The sequence below is a fragment of the Nomascus leucogenys genome, chromosome 22a, assembly GCF_006542625.1.
Source record: "Nomascus leucogenys isolate Asia chromosome 22a, Asia_NLE_v1, whole genome shotgun sequence".
In the NCBI taxonomy this organism is placed as follows: Eukaryota; Metazoa; Chordata; class Mammalia; order Primates; family Hylobatidae; genus Nomascus; species Nomascus leucogenys.
In genome coordinates, this window is record NC_044402.1 from 91,014,593 (window position 1) to 91,036,001 (window position 21,409).

The 21,409-nt window shown below is 37.5% G+C and overlaps 1 protein-coding gene across 4 annotated transcripts in view; it reads left to right on the forward strand.

The window, feature by feature from the left end:
- Positions 1–21,409, forward strand: part of NAB1 (NGFI-A binding protein 1) — a 44,829-nt gene that overhangs the window by 8,778 nt on the left and 14,642 nt on the right. For 2 of the 4 annotated variants that reach the window (XM_003253861.3, XM_030804082.1), the window contains exons 2-4: positions 1,688–2,525; positions 12,884–13,017; positions 16,263–16,314. In XM_003253861.3, coding sequence (XP_003253909.1) covers positions 1,707–2,525; positions 12,884–13,017; positions 16,263–16,314 — 1,005 coding nt within the window. In that variant the 5' untranslated portion in view covers positions 1,688–1,706. Of the gene's footprint in view, positions 1–356; positions 2,526–12,883; positions 13,018–16,262; positions 16,315–21,409 lie in introns of those variants that run through there. The other 2 variants (XM_030804083.1, XM_030804081.1) reach the window with 2 other exon arrangements.

The window sequence follows — 21,409 nt, forward strand, 5'->3', positions numbered from 1 at the left end:
TAAAACAAGTCCCAAGTTCAGTGACTTCTTGGCTTTCAGGGACGTCCCAGTTAACTATTGCTTCATACTGTCAGAGTTGAGAGTGGGTCTTCCATTTTTTTTTTTTTTTTTTTTTTTTTTTTTGAGACGGAGTCTCGCTGTCGCCCAGACTGGAGTGCAGTGGCGCGATCTCGGCTCACTGCAAGCTCCATCTCCCCGGGTTCACACCATTCTCCTGCCTCAGCCTCCTGAGTAGCTGGGACTACAGGCGCCCGCCACCTCACCCGGCTAATTTTTTGTATTTTAGAGACGGGGTTTCACTGTGTTAGCCAGGATGGTCTCAATCTCCTGACCTCGTGATCCGCCCGCCTCAGCCTCCCAAAGTGCTGGGATTACAGGCGTGAGCCACCACGCCCAGCGGGTCTTCCGTTTTTCTCTGATGCATACACTCTTTTAGCCTTCTGTTATTTTCTCCATAGAGGGCTACAGGGTACTTTTAATCCTAAGGGTGCATTTGATTACAACAAGTTTATTTGTTTCTCTTAAATGGAAGTACTTGGCCAACTCCTCTTTGTATGTGGGAGGTCTCCAGGCAACTGTGAACAACTTTTAAAGGCTGCTAAGAGGTCAAGAAGTATTTCGCTGAGTCTTGTTCTGTCGCTTTAAAAACAGACTTCTTTGTCTTGCTTGGGCTTTAAAAGTATGTTTCTTCCTTGGCTCTGTCTTAGGCTTTCTGCTGCTGCTTTGGAGGGATCACCCACCCTCCTTATTTTATCCTACAGCCCTCTCCCTGATACATAGTTAGATTCTAGTCTATTATTTTGCATGCAGGGCCATTCTACGTAAGCATTCTACCCTGTGCCATGTGCGAGTGCCATGTGTTTGAAAGGGAATCCCATCATCCTCATTTTTCTGTGTCCCCATTGCCTGTTAGAATTCTGAACTCTCAGATGTAATCTCACAGTCACCTGTAACTCTTTCCTTAAACCACAGAGTGTCAATAAACGGTAACTTTTCTTCATCAATAAATGTCAGTAAAGGGTAACTTCCTTCCTCACTTAGATCTAAGTGATCACCAAGTCTTGTCAGTTACTTGTTTGATTTTTCTCTACCTCTTCTTTCTTGATTCCTAAATTAACACCTTCTATTTCTCACCTCCAATTCATACTGAAATCTGTCTTCCTCTGCCTGCCAGACTCATCTTGCTCATTTTTTCTCTATAAAATGGGAATAACTGTACCTGTGTCACAGGGCCATTGTGAGAATTAGACATATGTAATGTAAAGTGTTTATTGTATTGCCTGGCACAAAGTAAGTATTCAGCAAATGGTAGCATACTCTGCTTCTTACCTCCTGCTAAATTTGATTATCTTTCACTCCACCTGTGTCCATACCTTGGCACTAGCAAAGTATATAGCCAAAAATATGGGACATGGAACCCTTGATTTGAGCCTTAGTTTGAACCTCCAGATTCCTGCTTACCATTTATTCTCTTTCGGGAAGATAGGTCAGTTTAGTTACTGACTTATAAGGTTTTTAGGAGTTCAGAATGAGATAAAGTATGTAGAGAGAATGCTGCCTTCACAGGCAGTCATGATGCAGATGCTTCTTGTTTTTGTTCTTAAAACCTGTAGTCTAACCTATTTGGTGTAAGGAGTTTGAAGCAAGTATGATGAGTTTTTACTTTTTTTTTTTTTTTTTTTGGCAGGTTAAACCCATCCAGAGTAATGGCTGCGGCCTTACCCAGGACCCTGGGGGAGTTGCAGCTGTATAGAATATTACAAAAAGCCAATCTGCTTTCTTATTTTGATGCCTTTATCCAACAAGGTGGTGATGATGTCCAGCAACTCTGTGAAGCAGGAGAAGAGGAGTTTTTGGAAATCATGGCACTCGTGGGCATGGCTAGCAAGCCCCTTCATGTTAGAAGGCTGCAGAAGGCTTTGAGAGACTGGGTCACAAACCCTGGGCTTTTCAATCAGCCACTGACTTCCCTTCCTGTCAGTAGCATACCCATCTATAAATTACCAGAGGGATCACCAACATGGCTGGGAATATCCTGCAGTAGTTATGAAAGGAGTAGCAATGCCCGGGAACCTCATTTAAAAATCCCCAAATGTGCTGCCACCACCTGTGTGCAGAGCTTGGGACAGGGGAAGTCAGATGTGGTCGGGAGCCTAGCACTGCAGAGTGTTGGTGAGTCCAGACTCTGGCAAGGCCACCATGCCACTGAGAGTGAGCACAGCCTATCCCCAGCAGACCTGGGGTCCCCCGCGTCCCCAAAGGAGAGCAGCGAGGCACTGGATGCTGCTGCTGCGCTCTCTGTGGCCGAGTGTGTGGAGCGGATGGCCCCCACATTGCCAAAAAGTGACTTGAACGAAGTGAAAGAGCTGCTAAAAACCAACAAGAAGTTGGCCAAAATGATTGGTCACATCTTTGAGATGAACGATGATGATCCACACAAAGAGGAGGAAATTCGGAAATACAGTGCAATATATGGCAGATTTGACTCAAAGAGGAAGGATGGGAAACATCTCACGCTTCATGAGGTACAAAGCCCGCGTTGTTCTTTCTGTGTGTGTATGTGGCATGTTGCTAGTTGTTAGAGATAAATTTCATAATAGTTTGCTGCAAATGTGACACACTACCTGAAAGCAGTATTAAAAACATTGAGGTGTTAGCAACATGTAGCTCTTTTGTGAAAATAGACCATATTTATTGTGTTCGGGGTATATTTGTATTGAACTTGAACATGTTTGAGCTTTGGAACTACAGTACGAGGTGACTTTTAGAAAAATGTCAGAATTTAAGCAGTGAAAGCATAAAGTCTTTGCATTTGTAAGGCAGTTTGTTTTTTAATTAAGAAATAAAACTAGGTTTTAAGTATAACTTTTAAAAAACATTTTTGTAGGCTTTTTTTAAAGAAAAAAATTTTATAAAAATAGCAAGAACTTAAAGCAATTCTCAGCTAGCATAGAAAACAGTTAGATGAATGTTGGAAGAATTCTCGCTTTGAACATTGTTTTGGTGTGATGTTTGGCATTAAACATTTTTATTTTATCTTTATAGTACTCTAGACATAGTCTGCTTAAGTTCATGTGTGTATATATGTGTGTATAGATATAACATTTTGTCCATATAACATATTCTACTTTATGCGTGTGTATAAACTTTGGCATTTACTCCTTTTCTTCTTGTCTATCTGGTCAACACATATCTTTAAAACTCAGCCAAGAATAAGCTTGTGTTTTCTGTAATCTTTTCCTTCAAGTAGAATGACCTTTCCTTTCCATTTTTATCCCTACATATACTTCTGTCACAGTAACTTTAACTTCTTATTGTACTTATTTTTATACTGGTCTGTGCTTCACAGTGTACTCTGGGTTTCTTCAAGGCAGAGATAATGTCTCCTTCATCTTTATATCCCCAGAGTCAAATGTACGCAATAAGTGCTTGGAAAATAAATGCATTTTCAGAAGTTAAAAAGACTATTTCATAGCTAATTTTTTTTTTTTTTTGAGATGGGGATCTCACTCTGTCACGCAGGCTGGAGTGCAGCGGGTGCAGCCTGGACCTCCAGGGCTCAAGCAGTCCTCCCTGCTCAGCCTCTTGAGTAGCTTGGACAACAGGTGTGTGCCACCACACCCAGTTAATTTTTTAAGTTTTTCATAGAGATGGGAGTCTCTCCATTGTTTCCCAGGCTGGTCTCAAACTCCTGGGCTCAAGTGATACAAATGCCTTGTCCTCCCAAAGTGCTGGGATTACAGGTATGAGCCACTGTACCTAGCCTGATCTTTTTAAATAAATGATTTTAGACATGAATGTTGGAGCTTGAGATCAGATAATTGGTTAGCAGAATTACTTAAGTCATAGCCAGTCTGTGACTTGATCTATTTTGGGAGTATCCTTTGAACCAGTAGAGGAATCCACTAAAAGGGCTATATGGCTGTCATTAGTAGAAAAACAAAAGGCAAAATGTGTTGGCAATTTTAGTTTCATGCTTTAATCTAGTTTTCTTATAATTTTTAAAACATAGCAGATGAAACACAAAGTTGAGTCGAAATACGTGTATTTTTATCAGAGTAAAAGTGTTTCTAAAAGATTAACAAACCTAGTTAACCTGACTTAAAAAAAAATCATACCCTACTTTTAAAAAATCTAAAAAGAATTATTTTACACTTAGCTTTTGGTAAGGGGCTCTTTGCCTCTTTAGATAAGTAGGTACATATGGTATTTAAGTAATGAGACCATGGGTTTCCCAAAATAAAGAAATACTCAAAATGAATGCCAGTAGGCTGAAATGTGGGGGTGGGGGCTTTGGAAGTTGTGGCTTGTGTTTTTGAAACTTAACTTAGGCCTACTTGTTACTTGTACTCCAGTATGTGAATCTGGTCCAATAATATAGTTTAGGATAAATGCTTGTGAATCAGGAAGCTTTCTTAAAACTAGTAACTATCCAAGATCTTGGAAGAAATTAGAGAATCCTGGGGGAATTGAAAGAAGGTACTATTAGGTATATATTTTAGGTATTATGAGAATTTTGTATTTTTTCTCCTGATTATTTAAAATTAGTAGAAGTTTTTTTAGTTCTTCTAAGTTCCTGAGATTAAAGAATGTTGCTAGTTTGTACTCAATTTCCACATAAGGAATACGTGATTTACTCTTAATTCATTGTTGGCTTAATCTCACTGTTCTGAGGGTTTTCTTCATATAAATTGTGTGGATACTGTTCTTTTAATCTTTCAAGACATAGAGCTGTATGTAGGTCACTAGTGGATGAAATTCAGGAAGCTATCTATACCTGTAAGTTTTTTTCAACTGTTCAAGTACATAAGATTCTTTTTCTTGGAAGAAGAAGAAAATATTTGTTTATATATTTATAATAACATAATTTGTTTCCAAATATACACCATAAAGAATTATGGAATGACTTACTGTTAAGCCCCTCTTTTTTTTTTTTAAGCTAAAGAATCAGCAATAGTCCTACAGCCTGGCTGAGTACAGTCTGTTTTATAGGTGTCAGATTGTGAAGAGAGTGAGGGCTGAAGCTTAGAACCACATACCTTGCTGGCGTTCGGCAGGTGCCAAGGGACAAACCCAGAGGCGATATCAGAAAAAAGCCAGCAGGCAATGTTGCATCTATCATAAGGGGCGTTAACAGATAGTAGGTGATAAACTAGGCAAGCAGTGTGCCCCCAATCTTAAATCAGTGAATGGATGAGGAGAGAGCAACTAAAACTTGGGAACAGCAAGGCAATAGAGAATGTAGAAACTTGTAATACTCAGAAATGTAAGCAGGTAGATAATTTGGCATTACAGAATATTTGTCAGCAGATAGCAGCTTCCAGTCAAAGAGCTCTAGAAAGATAGGAAGCAGAAGAGGAGAATGTAGTCAGCAGGTAGCTCTAGGCTGAGCAGAAGAAATTCTGCAGGAATTGGGGTGCTGAGCAGGTTACCAAGATAAGGACCCAGGCCTATAGAATAAACAGTGATGCCAAGCTTAGGTCAGTTTCCATTGTAGTGCTGAGAAGTCAAGGCTGAGTGTTTCAGAGGAGGCCAGCAATTTCACCTTTGAGAGAGGAGGAATGCTGAATCTGAGAACCGCATAAACGTGGACACATTAAGTTAGCTTGTTTTATTCTGAACTGTCAATCTCAGAATTCATAGATTTCAGCATCTAACACTTGAAATGCTGGACTTTTCCTTCTGATGATTTTTAAAAATGAATTATGGTAGTCTATTTCTTGAGTCAATTTTGGTAAGTTACATTTTTCTAAGAATACCCATTTCATCTGAGTTTTCAAACTTAGTGGCATAAAGTTATTTATAGTTTTTTAAGACCTAATGTTGACCTAATATTGATTTTACACTTATCTCTCCTTAGCCCCTGATCAACCTTGCCAAAGGTTTGCCAATTTTATTCTTTTTCAGAGATCTGCAAACTAGGGTCTGTGTGCCAAGTGTCACTCAACTCCTGTTTTTATAAATAAACTTTTATTGGCACACAGCTGGGCCTATTTATTTATGTACTGTTTGTGGCTGATTTTGAGCTACAATGGTGAGTTAAGTAGTTGTGACACAGGCTGGCCTGTAAAGCCTAAAATGTTTACTCTGGCCTTTTACAGAAAAAGCTTGCCAACCTCTGATCTTTTTGAAGAAGCCACTCTGGGCTTAGTTGCTATTCTTGCTTGTGCTGTACACGTGTATATATTTGTCTCCTTTCTTAGTTATTTTATTGTTCTTATCTAACTTAATTTGGGTGCTTAGTTCATTAATTTTTAGTCATTCTTTTTCTAATATGAACAATTAAAGTATAATTTTCACATGTATTGATTCAGTGTTATTCTCAAAGTTTTGTTATGAGGTTATTTTATTATTTTTCAATTTTAATTATTTTTATGATTTCTGACCATGAGTTATTTAAAAGTGTTTCTTTATTTCCAAATATGAGTAATTTTTTTTCTTTATTTTTCCTAATGATTTCTGACTTAATTACATTGAGGGCAAGAGAACATGGTTTGTGTGATGCCAACCCTTTAAAATTTGTTGAGAGTTTAGTTATGATTCAGTTTGTGGTCTGTGTTTTTTACGTTTGGAAACGATATCTTAAGCAGTTGTTAGTAGAGTGTTCTGTATGTGTCTGTTCTAACAAGATTATTAACTCTGTTACATTCAAATCTTATATTCTTAACTATTATTTTGTCTGCTTGCTCTATCAGTAAAAAAATGTTGTATACTAAAATTTTACTGTGATTGTAGTGTTGTCTGTTTCTCTTTGTATTATGCAGTAATCTTATTAACCTTTAATAATGCATTTTGCTTTAAAAAGCTATTTTATTTAATGTTGATATAAATACATGAGCTCTCTTTTTGTTAGTCATTGCCTATTACATCTTTATATCTTTTTTTTTTTTTTTTTTCTGGAGACAGGGTTCACTTTGTCACCCAAGCTGGAGTGCAGTGGTGAGATCACAGCTCACTGTATCCTTGACCTCCCAGGCTTAGGTGATTCTCCCACTCAGCTTCCTGGGTAGCTGGGACCACAGGCATGCACCACCACACCTAGCTAATTTATTTCTTTTCTTTTTTCTTGTCTTGTCTTTTCTTTTCCTTTCTTTTCTTCCTTCCTTCCTTCCTTCCTCTTTCTTCTTTCTTTTTTTTTTTTTGTAGGGACGGGGTTTTCACATTGCCCAGGCTGGTCTCAAACTCCTGGGCTCAAACGATCTATCTGCTGCAGCCTCCCCAAGTGTTGGGATTACAGGCGTGAGCCACCACACCTGGTCTATTCCTTATTATATCTTTATATCATCCTTTTATTTTCAGCCTTTCTGAATCCATGTTTTATATATATCTTTTATAAATACTGATCAGTTGAAACTGGAACATTTGGTCCATGTACATTTATTATATGACTAATATTTTGGATTTTTTCCATTATTTTATTTGTATCTCCCCTCTAGCCCTGATATTCTTTCTGTACAGATTTATCATCTGGGATTAGCTTCCTTCTATCTAAAGCTCATTTAGGATTTTCTTAATGAAGGCCTACTGGTGGCAAACTCTGTCCTTCCCTACCTACTAGAAAATATCTTTGTTTTGCCCTCATTTTCAATTACTATTTATTTGGGGTATTAAATTCTATAATGTTAGTGGTTTTCCCTTAGTAATTAAAGATACCTTTGTGTAAATTAGCCGGGTGTGGTGGCGGGCACCTGTAGTCCCAGCTACTCGGGATGCTGAGGCAGGAGAATGGCGTGAACCTGGGAAGTGGAGCTTGCAGTGAGCCAAGATCATACCACTGCACTCCAGCCTGGGCGACAGAGTGAGACTCCCGTCTCAAAAAAAAAACAAAAAAACAGTTAGTGGTTATTCTGTTATTTATTGTGTACTTTTTAAATCTTGTTTCTGTCCAATCCTCCTCTCCTGATTCTCAAGTTTCTTGGTTATTTTTACTGTATTGCTTTTTAGTCGTGTTTTCAAATCCCTTTGTTTCTTCAAATGAAGTCTTTGAGGGTCTGATTTTGCTGTCTGTTGTTTCTACTAGTTTTCAGTTTTGTTGTCTTGTTTCTTTTAATGTTTTATGATTTATGTGAATTCATATTTCTTGGAACTTTAACTGTGAGAACATTTAGAGTCCCGGGAAGAAAGTGAATTCCCTAGAGGTTATTTGCTTTTTCTTTTTACTGGGCATCTGGGGACATTACAAATCTAAGACCCTGTGGAAATAAATTCTCAGCCCACTTAGTGTGAATTATGGTTGATTGGGGGTTATGAAATCTCAAGAGAGTATCTTCTATTCTCTCTCAGTCATTACTAGGGTTCAAGACAGATAATTTTCTTTGCATTCTCCTGGGGGTACAGATGTATTTCTAATTCAGCCTTACATTGGGTGTGTGTGCTGAGGTTTTAGCTTTATGGAGGAGGCATCTTAGACTCTTCAATTCTGATGGGCTGTGGGCTTTGCCTCTTTTTTCCTTCCCATTCTCAACCCCATGAGGCCATGAAGATTGAAACTCAAGTTCATCAAGTTTAGCAACTGTCCTTAACTTCTTTGAGGTACTGTACTCATTCATTTTGGCCTCAATGTCCTTATGCTCATCAGCTCACTGAGCATTTAAAAGATGATCCCTTCCCTATTTTATTTAACATTTTTAGTTTTTTTTTCTGAGAGGGGCCAGTAATGGTACCTAGCCCTCCCAGTGCTGGAAATGAAAGTCCTGATTGCCTTTTGAGCCTCCCTATCACACAGTTGTTCACAGTGTTTTTGTGCCAACAGTACTTAAAGTCACAATCATTTAATTTTTGGAGATTATAATTTTAACAACCTGTAAAGAAAGTTTTTTTAGGAATCAGTAAACTACTATTCTTAAGGATAAAGATAACTGTAGTAAGTCCAGTTTTTAAGTCCAGTTATAAAAGATAGAAAGCCAACTTTAAGAAGCCAGGAATGGTGGCTCACGCCTGTAATCCCAGCACTTTGGGAGGCCAAGGTGGGTGGATTGCTTGAGGTCAGGAGTTCGAGACCAGCCTGGCCAACATGATGAAACCCCATCTGTACTAAAAATACAAAAAAAATAGCTGGGCATAGTGGCACATGCCTGTAGTCCCAGCAACTTGGAAGGCTGAGACAGGAGAATCGCTTGAACCTGGGAGGCTGAGGTCGTGCCACTGCATTCCAGCCTGGGAGACAGAGTGAGACTCTATCTCAAAAAAAAAAAAAAAAAAAGGAAGCAAACTTTAAGAAACTTTCACATAAAGATATGGTGGAATTTTGGTATTTTGGGCCACAGAAAGAGGAAATGGAGGAAATAAGTAAACCAGTAAGGGAGAATATCTTGTTACTTTATCCTTTTAACAAAATTAGAGTATTGGCATTCAGAAAAAGCTGACAGTGCTGCTGCAAGTGACGAACTGCTTGGGAATATTTTCATTTTTCTTTTGTAATTATATCATAATAGTTATTGATTTGTTCATTATTAGCAACTAGGGAGCATGAAATCTAGGTAACACTGACAGAACACATGTTTTTAAGGGAGAGTTATTGATTTGTTCATTATTAGCAACTAGGGAGCATGAAATCTAGGTAACACTGACAGAACACATGTTTTTAAGGGAGAGGCTTCATGAATCGGCTTTTTATTACAACTCGGGAGTGAGCTAGAGTTATTTCTCCAGCCTCAGTTTTTTACCAGGTTCCCTGAGGGCCTGGAGTTTAATCTACTTTTTTGGTTTGTGGGAGCCTGAATTCAGTGACAGTGAATGCATTATGTTTATTTTTCTTGGTTTCTGGAAAGGTAATAGAAGGAATACTAGAATATTGTTTTCAGTTTATGTTGAAAAGTTATTTTCTGTGTTTGTGCGTAAGCTAGTACCTCTGAAATGTTGTCAATTAAAACATCTTACTGAAAATCAGAGGTTTCCTTAGTAATTTAGATTATTAATATGAAAAATAAATTGCTACATAAAAAGCTATTTGAGAATCCTCTTCAAGGTCATTTAGCTACTGCCATGCTGAAAGTGAAGTTGATTTATTTTAAAAATCATTATTTAAAGTATACATTTCACTTTTAACTCCAATAACATTGTGCCTTTCAAAGGCACTTAGGGGAGGAATTTATCTATTGATGACTCTTTAGGAGGAGTGGAGAAGGCTGAAAATAAATTCTTCCTTCAATTATGCTTTCATATTTAGCTATGGGTTTAAAATAGGAGACTTGGGTTTATTATTATAACTTGCTATCAGTGGCCAAATTAATTGTCTCAGAACAAATCAATATAAATTACAGTTATAAATTCGGGGAGGAGGATGTTAAATATCTATATCATACCATGTACCATAACACATTCTAGATCGTTTAAATACTTAGGTGGGAAAAGTAAAATGATTAGACTAAATTATGGAACATTTATATATTATTAGAGTAGGAAGAGTTTTTCTGTGCCTGTCACCCAAGGCATAGAAACTGTATGGCTAATGACAAACTTAAAAAAAAAAAATCCCAATACATGTGATAAAGAGTTAATGCTGTTAATGAAGAATTCCTGAAGTTCTAAGAAAATGAAACATTGTAATGAGTCAAAGATATAAGAAAAAGCTTTAGTTTCATAGTCAAAGAGATGCAAATTATAACCAAATGCTGTTTTAGAAATATAAAATTGGTAAAGTTTTAAAAAGATAATAACTGGTGTTGGTCAAGATTGTAGGAAATGGACTCATCATATAATTATTGACAGCATTATGATTTAGAGCAACTTTTCTGAGGGTAGTTAGGTGGATGTATAAATTTCTTAAAATTTAGTATACCCTGTGACCTAACAGGTCTATTTGTAGGAATTTATTGCAAAGAAATAATTGGATGTGTGTGCAAAGGTGCACATTTAAGAACCTCTTATGCAGCTTTTTTTTAAATAGTCCATGGAAAACTGGAGGTAGTTTGATGTCCAGAGCAAAGGTAGTTTAAATAATATATGGTTGTTTTCTACAATGGAATATTGTATGTGTGGGTAGTAAAAGTGATAAAGGATTTTTCAATTCATTCATCAGTCAACAGATATATATTGAACTTCCAGCCCATGCCAGATGCTAATGTAAACAAGCCATGTCTCTGCCTTAATACATTGGTAGAAATAAAAAATATAGCATACGTAACTGAAAAAAGTAAATTACAAATTTGTGTGTACATATATACTTAATGTTTATATGTACACTGAAATATTGGAATAATGTATATTAGAATATTGTCATTCTGGATGGAATGATTGCATGCTATTTATTTTTGTTTTCAAAAATTTTAAGTAAGAAAAATTATTCTAAATAATTTACCTGGATGCAGATGCCTGGGTAGGGAGAAAGGGTGACTACTGTAGTCCCCTCTTATCTGGGACACATTCCAAGACCCCCAGTTGGATGCCTGAAACTGCAAATGGTACCAAACCTTATATATACTGTTCGTCCCTATATATGCATACTTATGATAAAGTTTAACTTATAAATTAGGCACAGCAAGAGATTAACAACAACAACTATTAATAATAATAAAGTAGGACAATTAGAACAATATGCCAGCATTACTGCTCTTGCACTTTGGGGCCATTGTTGAGTCAAATAAGGGTAACTGGAACATGAGCACTGAGATATCAGAAGAGTCCATCTGATAACTGAGATGGCCACCAAGTGACTGACGGCCAGGAGTATAGACAGTGTAGATACACTGGACAAAGGGATGATTCATCACTCGGATGAGACAGAGTGAGATGGCACACAGCTTAAAACTTATGAATTGTTTATTTGTATAATTTTTCATTTAATATTTTTGGGTCCCAGTTGACCACAGGTAACTGAAACCTCAGACAGCAAAACTGTGGGTAAGGGGGTACTGCCGTACCTGATTTCTTATGAAAAGAAAACAAGAACTAACACTAACCACAACCCTATGCCAGGTGTGTCTCCTCATCTACATCTTGTTAGAGCCTTTTGGGATAGTGATATTATCCCATTTTGCCTCTCAGAACACCAAATACCAAGCCTCTCAAAAGTTTTGCATGTCCAGAATCACAGCTGGTAAATGATGGAGCAGGACTCTTTTCAGGTCTGTCTGCCATCACGTCCCATTTTCTTTTTGCTAATCATCATACCTTGGTTAAGTACATCTTTTGCATATTAAAAAAGTCTGATATACCTCTTGACAATTTCCTATTATCTATTGACAAAATTATGTGAAAAACTTTCTAGTTTGTTAAACAATTACAGATTTTGTGTTTAAGGTAACAAAATTTTAGTACAAAGTGTTTGGTCAACTAGCAACTCTATATTGGCAATATTTAATAATTATTGAATTATGAAAAGGTGGTAGAATTAGATGGATCTTAGAGATTAGTCCAACACCTTGATTTTCCAATATAACCCTAGTATGTGATAACTCTATTTTTTACTAACTGATTTGATAAATGTTTAAAATCATATGGTCTTGATTCCTTTTTAAGAATTTTCATGTCAGTTCATAAAAAATCTGTCAGATCATCTACATTCATTTTTGGTTAGAGAAATGGTGTCAGCAAATCCTGTATTCTAATATTTTGGTTTTTTTAATAAGCGAGTTGCAGAATATTTTTTACTTTTTATTTTCCTTGTTGTCTATAAAGTCTCCTATCTAACCAAAAAAAGCATATAAATAAATAAAATCAAGATGACTATTATGATTAATTTGGGCTCTGTGAGATGGCAGATGAGTTGATTTTCTTCGGAAATTCGGCATTAGGAATAATTAGGAATAAATACCATTCTGATTTTTATGAATAATGATTTCATTATATAATGGTGTAACATTCTTATATTTTAAGTGAAACCTTTTGCATTTTGATGAAATTAAAATGTTGTTAATTTTGAAACTCTGTTTTGGATATCCAGCTCACTGTTAATGAAGCGGCTGCTCAACTCTGTGTGAAGGATAATGCCCTGCTGACAAGAAGAGATGAGCTTTTTGCCTTGGCTCGACAGATTTCTCGAGAAGTCACCTATAAATATACTTACAGAACCACCAAGTAAGTATTTAACTAATTGTCAGTATTTTTGCATTGCTGGAGAGAAGTAGAGTTCGAAACATCATCTATTGATAGAATATAAGCATTTCTGAAAAAGTAGAAGTATGATTATTGTTCTATGAAACTAAACAATGCAGTGACTTTTGAAAACATTGCTAAGGTGACTTTCGTTGTTTAATTCTCTCCGTTCTCTTTTGAAAGGCATCATTCTCTAATTACTATAGCATTGTTCTGGTAGTGATTTTAGACATTCTTCTCACACACACACTTTGGTTTTGAGTGTGATGAGGGGATTTAGTCAGACAGCATTTATAGACGTGTTTGTACACCCGCTAACTGCATGAACTTGTTGAACTCCGAGGAAATAGAATGGTCCTTTTTGCAAGGTGTTTGCAATCTGATGAGATTAGCTGAATATGTAAAACGACTCTATTGACTAGTATCTAAGGGAAAATTGAAAGATACTTATATTACTAGCAAATGGGTTATGGAACACAAGTTTGAAATAAAACGTGATGTTAAAAAGCAATGGTAGTTTCAAAATTTAATGTAAACACAGCATATTTTTCTTCACCTTATCCTTACTTGAGCCATAAGCATTGTCTACAGGATAGGACCATTTGATTTTGTTCACTTGATTCCACACGGACCCTGATTTCCAACCCACATTGTGTTGTGCCTGCCACTGCTTCTCTGGATGTAGATGAACACTGCATTAGAGTAACTCTAAGTTTTTGTTGAAAATTCACATTCTGAGCACCCTCTCCAGCCGTAAAAAATCACATTCTTTGGGAATGGAACCCTGGAATCTGAACTTTCACAAGCATCCCAGAGCATTCTTGTGCATCCTAAGTTTGAAAACCAGCACTATAGGCATTTGCCATCATTACCATTATTTTTCCTAACTCAACAGCAGTTTCATTTTCTGCCCTACGTCAGTACCTGCGTATTTATAACTGACAAGTAAAATCATGTAGACTAAATGAACAGGGTAAGAATATACACCAACATTCTATGGGATTATTTATAAGGTTTTTTTTTTTGGAGTTGGATAATCAAGGGCTGATTCACTGATTTTTAATTTTCTTCATTGTATTATACACTGTTTTCTGAGTACTTTATTTAAATAATTTTCTTTAATCAAAGTGATACATGTCCACAGTTCAAGAAGTTTTGGGCCGGGTGCGGTGGCTCACGCTTGTAATCCCAGCACTTTGGGAGGCCGAGGCGGGCGGATCACGAGGTCAGGAGATCGAGACCACGGTGAAACCCCGTCTCTACTAAAAATACAAAAAAATTAGCCGGGCATGATGGCGGGTGCCTGTAGTCCCAGCTACTCGTAGAGGCTGAGGCAGGAGAATGGTGTGAACCCGGGAGGCGGAGCTTGCAGTGAGCCGAGATTGCGCCACTGCACTCCAGCCTGGGCGACAGAGCGAGACTCTGTCTCAAAAAAAAAAAAAAGAAGTTGTATAATATGGAAGGCTTACAACGAAACTCAATGGTTCCTGTGCTCTGCCTTCCCGCTTCTCAGTTCCACGTTCCAGAGGCAACTGCCTTCACCAATTTTTAGCCATTTCCTCTAGTATTTACCTTCACCTTTCCTTTTTTTTTTTTTTGTTTGAGACAGAGTCTTGCTCTGTCGCCAGGCTGGAGTGCAGTAGCTCTATCTCGGCTCACTGCAACCTCCACCTCGTGGGTTCCATCGATTCTCTTGCCTCAGCCTCCCAGGTAGCTGGGACTACAGGCGTGCGCCACCATGCCCAGCTAATTTTTGTATTTTCAGTAGAGATGAGGTTTCACCATGTTGGCCAGGATGGTCTCGATCTCTTGACCTTGTGATCCGCCCACCTTGGCCTCCCAAAGTGCTGGGATTACAGGCATGAGCCACCAGGCCTAGCCTCACCTTTCCTATTAGAGTTAAATGTACTTTAAAATATATTAACACTTTTACATAATTTAGAAGCCACCTTGGACTCCTAAGGTGCCCTCATTTTTTTTTACGGCTGCATGGAATTGAATTGTGTGGATGTGCCGTGATTCATTTAGCCCCTATTGATGGCTACTGGGGTTGTATCTAGTCTCTTATTGTAAAACCGTAATAAATAACATCATACATAATATGTTTTGTTGATTCTGAGATGTACTTTTTCACATTTTAACATCTTTTATATTGAAGTATAACTTGTAGTTGATGGCTTGTCATAGTTTAATTAATTTCCTAGTGGTACATGAAATAATTATGTGTCTTACCATTGATGGAGCATCATTTTATATATATGTAGTTACCTCTGGGATAGGTTTTCCCAGCAGATAAATTGCTGGGTCAGGGTAAATACATCTGTTGTTTCTGTAGATAGACAAAATGCATTTTAATCTCATGTAGCCATAAACATACATCTTAAGTGGTCATTTTAGTCATTTTATCCTAAATTATTCTTACTGAACCATAAAGGGATATCCTCCTTGATTTTTTTTTTTCATTATGTGATGATCATTAAATATTTATTAAGTGCTAGGCTGGGCACAGTGGCTCACGCCTGTAATCCCAGCAATTTGGGAGGCCAAGGTGGGAGGATTGAAAGAGTCGGACCCGATCGGGCTCAAACCAAAGACATGCTGGTCGCAGTCAAGAGATTTTATTGGAGGCACCAAGGCGACACCACACGGAGGAGGAGAAGGAAGGAAGAAGGGGCGAGCTGCATAGGTGCTGGGTTTTTATACTCAGTGGGGCTACATGGCATCGGTGATTGGCTTAGGGGTGGGGTTTGAGTGAAAGGCAGGAGGTGTTCTTCCCTGATTGGCCTTCTCTTGGTGGGCTCGCGGGGTGGAAAACCAGGAACCGTGGGTAAAGAACCCGGAACCGGCGCCATCTTACTGTGCCCACGTTACGTAACAAGGATCACTTGAGCCTAGGAGTTTGTGACTAGTCTGGCTTGAACATAGCGAGACCCCATCTTTAAAAAAAAAAATTATTGAGTGGCTTTGATATCGAAGCCAGAGGTGGGGAGTTCTTAGGTGTAGTGGCCTTTTAAAATGTGTAATTGTATCTACACGTTCCCTAGTGTTAACTTGGAAATGATGAAAGATCTTTTCTTCATTATTTTAATGTTCATTATGAATATGTCATTTCTGGTGTTGGAGTTTCGGGTATATATTTTGGTGGAAGGTTATAGGCTGAGATGCCTTTGGAATAAAATCAGTTACTTTCTCAAGTTTTTTTTTTTTTCCTCTCCCCTTTCCCTTAGGTCAAAATGTGGAGAAAGAGATGAATTATCCCCAAAGAGAATTAAAGTGGAGGTATGGTCATATGTTACATTTTCTTATGCTGATAATGTTTGCTTTTATTTTAAGATCAAGCAAAATCTTAACTAGTTCAGACCAAAAAGATGGTCCCATAAACTAGTGAAAAATGGCTTTCAGTAAATCTTTTAAAAATATAGAATTTTGTTACCTTGAAATACAGTATTTACAGCAATTTGAATTAGCAGACCAAGGAAAATTTTTTTAAACTTTTTTTCTTGTAGAGATGTGGTCTCGCTATGTTGCCCAGGCTGGTCTTGCACTCAAACTCCTGGGCTCAAGTGATCCTCCCTCCTTGGCCTCCCGAAGTTCTGGGATTACAGGTGTGAACCACCATGCCTAGTCCAAGGAAATTCTTAAAAGAAAACTATGGTGATTAGTCCAGTCAGTTTATCAAAGGTTGATTTGCAATTGGTGTTTCTTACAGATTTAAAACTTTACTGGTTAAACCATTCCTTTTGTAATTGTATTTACATCATTAGTCATCAAATACAGAGGAGCTAACTTTTCATTTCTTTATATTAACTATCTAAGAGAAATGATAATTTAGTAGCTATAAATTACAGAGACTTTACTGTAACTAAAGCCTCTTTTAGAGTGTCACGGTTGAGGCTGCTCTTTTGATTTTAGATTCGCAAGTGGTAAGGTGGGAGTTAAGAAAAACATACTTAGGACTCTCAGAACTATAGAATGGTTTCAGAACTATTGTTTCTTACAAATACTTTTTAAAAAGTCTAGTTTCCAGCAGAGTGGAAATCTGGTCAGGTGGCTCCTTCCTTTCTTTTTCTTTTAGGCAGGGGATGGAGGTCAGTGTTCTCTTAGCCATCCTATTACTTAATTTCAAGTTAAAGCAAATAACCTATGCTTGACCACCCTAAATTTCTATCATCAGTTATATCTACAGAGTATCTATTTATATGGCAGTAATCCTTTATTCATACCAAAGCCAGAGTTATCTTATAAAAACATAAATCCCTTTCTTGCTTAAATCCTTTCAGTGGCTTTCTCTACTGTACCCGGAATAAAATCTAACCTTTTTTTTTTAAAGGATCTAAGACCCCATATGATCTGACTGCAGCTTGCATCTCCTACCTTGTCTGCTGCCACACTCTCCATTCTTACTGTGTTCCAGCCGCACTGACTGACTTTCTGTTCCTGAACATGCCAAACTCATTTATGCCTGAACACTCACTGTTTTTCCCCTACCTAGACTTCTGTTTCTTTAGATGGCTTCAAGTCACAGCCGAGTTTCCCCTGACTTCCCTGCCTCCCTTTCTAAAGGGGCACCCTCTCCCCAAAATCACACTCAGGCTTATTCTCCTGGTTTGTTTTCATAGCATTCGCCAGTATTTGAAACTGTTAGATACTTGTTTTAGATTTATTATCAGTCTGCCCCATTAGATGAGAATAGGTCTCTTATCTGTGAATCTGCTGCTGTATACTTAGAGTTTCTAACTGCCTTGCACCTAATAGGCACTTAATAAAATCTATAGAATGAAATAATGAATGGCTGCAGATAAGCATCTTTGACTTATAAACACTTTATCCTAAAGCAGTGGTTCTCAAGGAAGAGAAGTATTTTGTCAAAAACAAAAAGCCACATTAAAAAAAGAAATGTGGGCTGGGTATGGTGGCTCACACCTATAATCCCAACACTTTGGGAGGCAAGACAGAAGGATTGCTTAAGCTCATGAGGTCGAGACCAGCCTGGGCAACATGGGGAGACCCTGTCTCTACCCCAAAAAAAGTACTTACTTTTGTAACCTACCTTACTGTTAGCTCTGGAATAATGTTTAAGATGGTTAACCCAGAAAATGTTGACATTATCTAAAAGGCTACATTGAATGATGATATAACTAGTGAGATGTTTTATCTCTTGCTCCGCCAGATAACAGGTAACAGAGGGTCCTTGTGGATTTGGCTGTTAGTGACTCACTGCCACTGAAAGGGAAAGGCAGGTGAACATAGAAACTGCTAAGAAAGCATGTGCCATTGGAGGGTTGAGAGGAAAGAAAGCACAGAAACTACCCAGGGACCAAAAAATTAGTCAGTTGCTAGGCTAGAAATACATCTCTATCTGTTTTTCACCATTGGCCCTAAGTGTGATCATGATTCAGGCTGCTCACATTTAAGCCACACTTGTCTAGCTTTAGAGGTCACTATTCAATAAAGAAATTTGTGATCATGAATCTCATGGACGGTTTGAGCTGCAGTTGTTTCTTGATGAGCTTTATTGGTAAGTCTTTCTGACCCTCTCAGAGGCCTTGTATTTCATTACAGTGCTTTCAGTTTCTTATTAGAAGCACAAAGTGTTGGGCTGTAACATTAGATGTGACCTTTCTGTTCCTTTAGATATACTCCACTAGAGATACTTGAATTATAGTTCTATATGGTTAGTTTATTGGTTTACTGGAGTTCACAAAGCCACTTGAACAGCTCTGGATTCAAAATTAAGATAATCAGTATTTCTTTTTCCTGTGAATAACTCTTCTAACCCTTCCTAAATAAGACAAGCGACAATCGGCCCCAGCCTTCTTTAAATGCTTTTATAGACACTAGACTCTTGATTTTGCTTCCCAGAAACAAACAGTAACCATACCTTTGAATTTAGGACAGTGGCTCACTTTTTTGTTGTTGGTTTGTTTTTAATTTTGTTCTGTTTCTCTTTCTTAAAAAGCACTTGTGTATTGCAGGTCGTCAGTATCTCTTGAACGTGTGTGTGTCTTGTGTGTATGTATATCTACACATGTAGATGGTGTAATCCTTTGCAAAATATATAGTATTGGTATGAATCCTTGTCTGTGCTGTACTATAAGTCAAATTTGAGATACCAGAACTATTTCCGGAAGCTGTTATGAGGTAGATAGTACTGGCTGTATAAAGTTACCACTCCCTTAAAACTTTTCACCAAGTACTGGTGCTTCATGTCTACCTTCTATACGGCTTCTGGGGAGAGGGAGAATTTCTGGTATGAGAAGAGATCAGGGGAGACTATTGGGAAGGTGTAATTTGAGCTGGGTTTTTTAAAGAAGGGTAAAATTTCAAAAGGTAGCGATGTGGGGAGGGGATTGGGGTGGCATTATAAAGATAGACTAGCATGGGCAAAGACAGAGGTAAGAAAATACTAAGCATGTTTAGAGAATAGTAAGTTTGTCTAGGGAATGTGATTGACACAAAGGACCTCATAAATAAAACTAGAAAGAATTTAGAATTCTTTTAACATACTTCTTCTCTTATTTCATTTGAGTCTCTTGTGATTCTCAGCTTGTTATTTTCTATTTAAAGAAAGTAATATACAAGGCTGGGCGTGGTGGCTTATGACTGTAATCCCAGCACTTTGGGAGGCTGAGGCAGGTAGATTGCTTGAGTCCAGGAGTTTGAGACCAGCCTGGGCAACATGGCAAAACCCCATCCTTAAAAAATTAGCCAAGCATGATGGCATGTGCCTGTAGTCCCAGCTAATCAGGAGGCTGAGGTGGGAGAATCACTGCACCACTGCACTCCAGCCCAGGCAACAGAGCACAACCTTGTCTCAAAGCAAAAAAAGTTTTTAAGTAACGTACAAATAAACTTAAGCTTAGCCCATTTTAAAGTGTAACAGATTTTTAATTACAAGGCCCAAACTAATGAGACAAATTTTTCTCTTTTTTCAAATCTTTAAGCGTTCTAAAATCCTTTATAACGATAAGCATACGTGCCAGATTGCTGGCTTTTTCCATCTTAAAAACATAATTTTTACAGTGAACAAAAATAAATGTAATGTTGAACAGATAAAATGACATCAAAATAATTTGACATGTAAAGGAAAGAGAAACATTTTCTTGCTTGTCATTATTAATGCATTAGGGTACACTAATACAAGTAGTGCTTTGTTCAAGCTCAGTAAGATCTTTCGTTGCTAAATACTGTGTTTTCCTGATGTATACATGAAGGCTTGGGTGGAATGAAGTTTTAATTCATTCACTTGTCTGATTTTTCTACCTGGAAAGCTCTTATTTATGTGGTAGGTTGTTCTCCCTTAAAGGATAGTTAGTTACTTATTTGATTTAAAAAAAAAAAATAGCAGTATACACATTGCATAGAAGTAATCAAGATAATCTGTTGTCCTTAAATAGTGTCCCTCCTTACAGGGTATGTTAAACATTAAAAAACAGATTTTGAACTTTAATTCCTAGAATATATGAGATGGACATGGAGAAAAAGATCGCCTGTTAACTTAGGTGTGCCTTAGGGAACTACTATTTTGAATGAAATCTCTAGGGAAACGTTTCTTCAGCTAGTTAGTAAGTGAGGTTGGGAATCCTTCTGCTTAGACGGAATGAATAACATGTTCACTGGAAAACAGCCCTCTGTGAGTCCACTTTCAGCTGAAATGAAAATAGATTTTGTTTATTCTTATCTTTTAAATTAGATCTTCTAATTAAATCTTCTCATTCTGGGGCAATTGTAAAAATCGCTACTTTGTATTGCTTTTATTTTGTGTCAGTCCCTACTAGACATTTGGAATTCATTATCACAAACATTCTCGTCTAACCTATGTGGAGGCTTTATGATTTCCATTTTACAGCCAAGGAGAGACCCAGACAGGCTCAGTATCTTCGCCTGTGTTGCCAAACTGCTATCCAGTAGCAGAGCCAGGGCTTCCTATCTGTGTCTGATTCCTGAATGTCAAAGCAGTACCACCTTCCTAGGTGCTAATGATTATTCACAAAGCATCTTACCTGTGAAAAAAACACTATTGGGATTATCCCTTTCCTCCTAGTACCGTGTGAAGGGCGAAATGTGTACAGGACTGGTAGTCTTTGAAAAGGGTGGATAGTGGTAGTTATTATTTTCTAATCCAAGAAATTTTATCTAGTAAACATTTACAAGTTTTGAGTAGAAAATTTAACAATGTAAATTACAAAATATTTAAATATAAGAAATTTTCATTTGATATGCTGATTGTTTACAATGAGTAAAAACCTTGCATTGGGAAGATAAACAGTAAATCAGAAAAATCAGTTTGATTTCCTTATGTCCTACCTATGAAAGAACATATTTAAGGTGGCTTGACAGCTCATTCAAGGAGATGAAAAATCAAGAGCCAAAG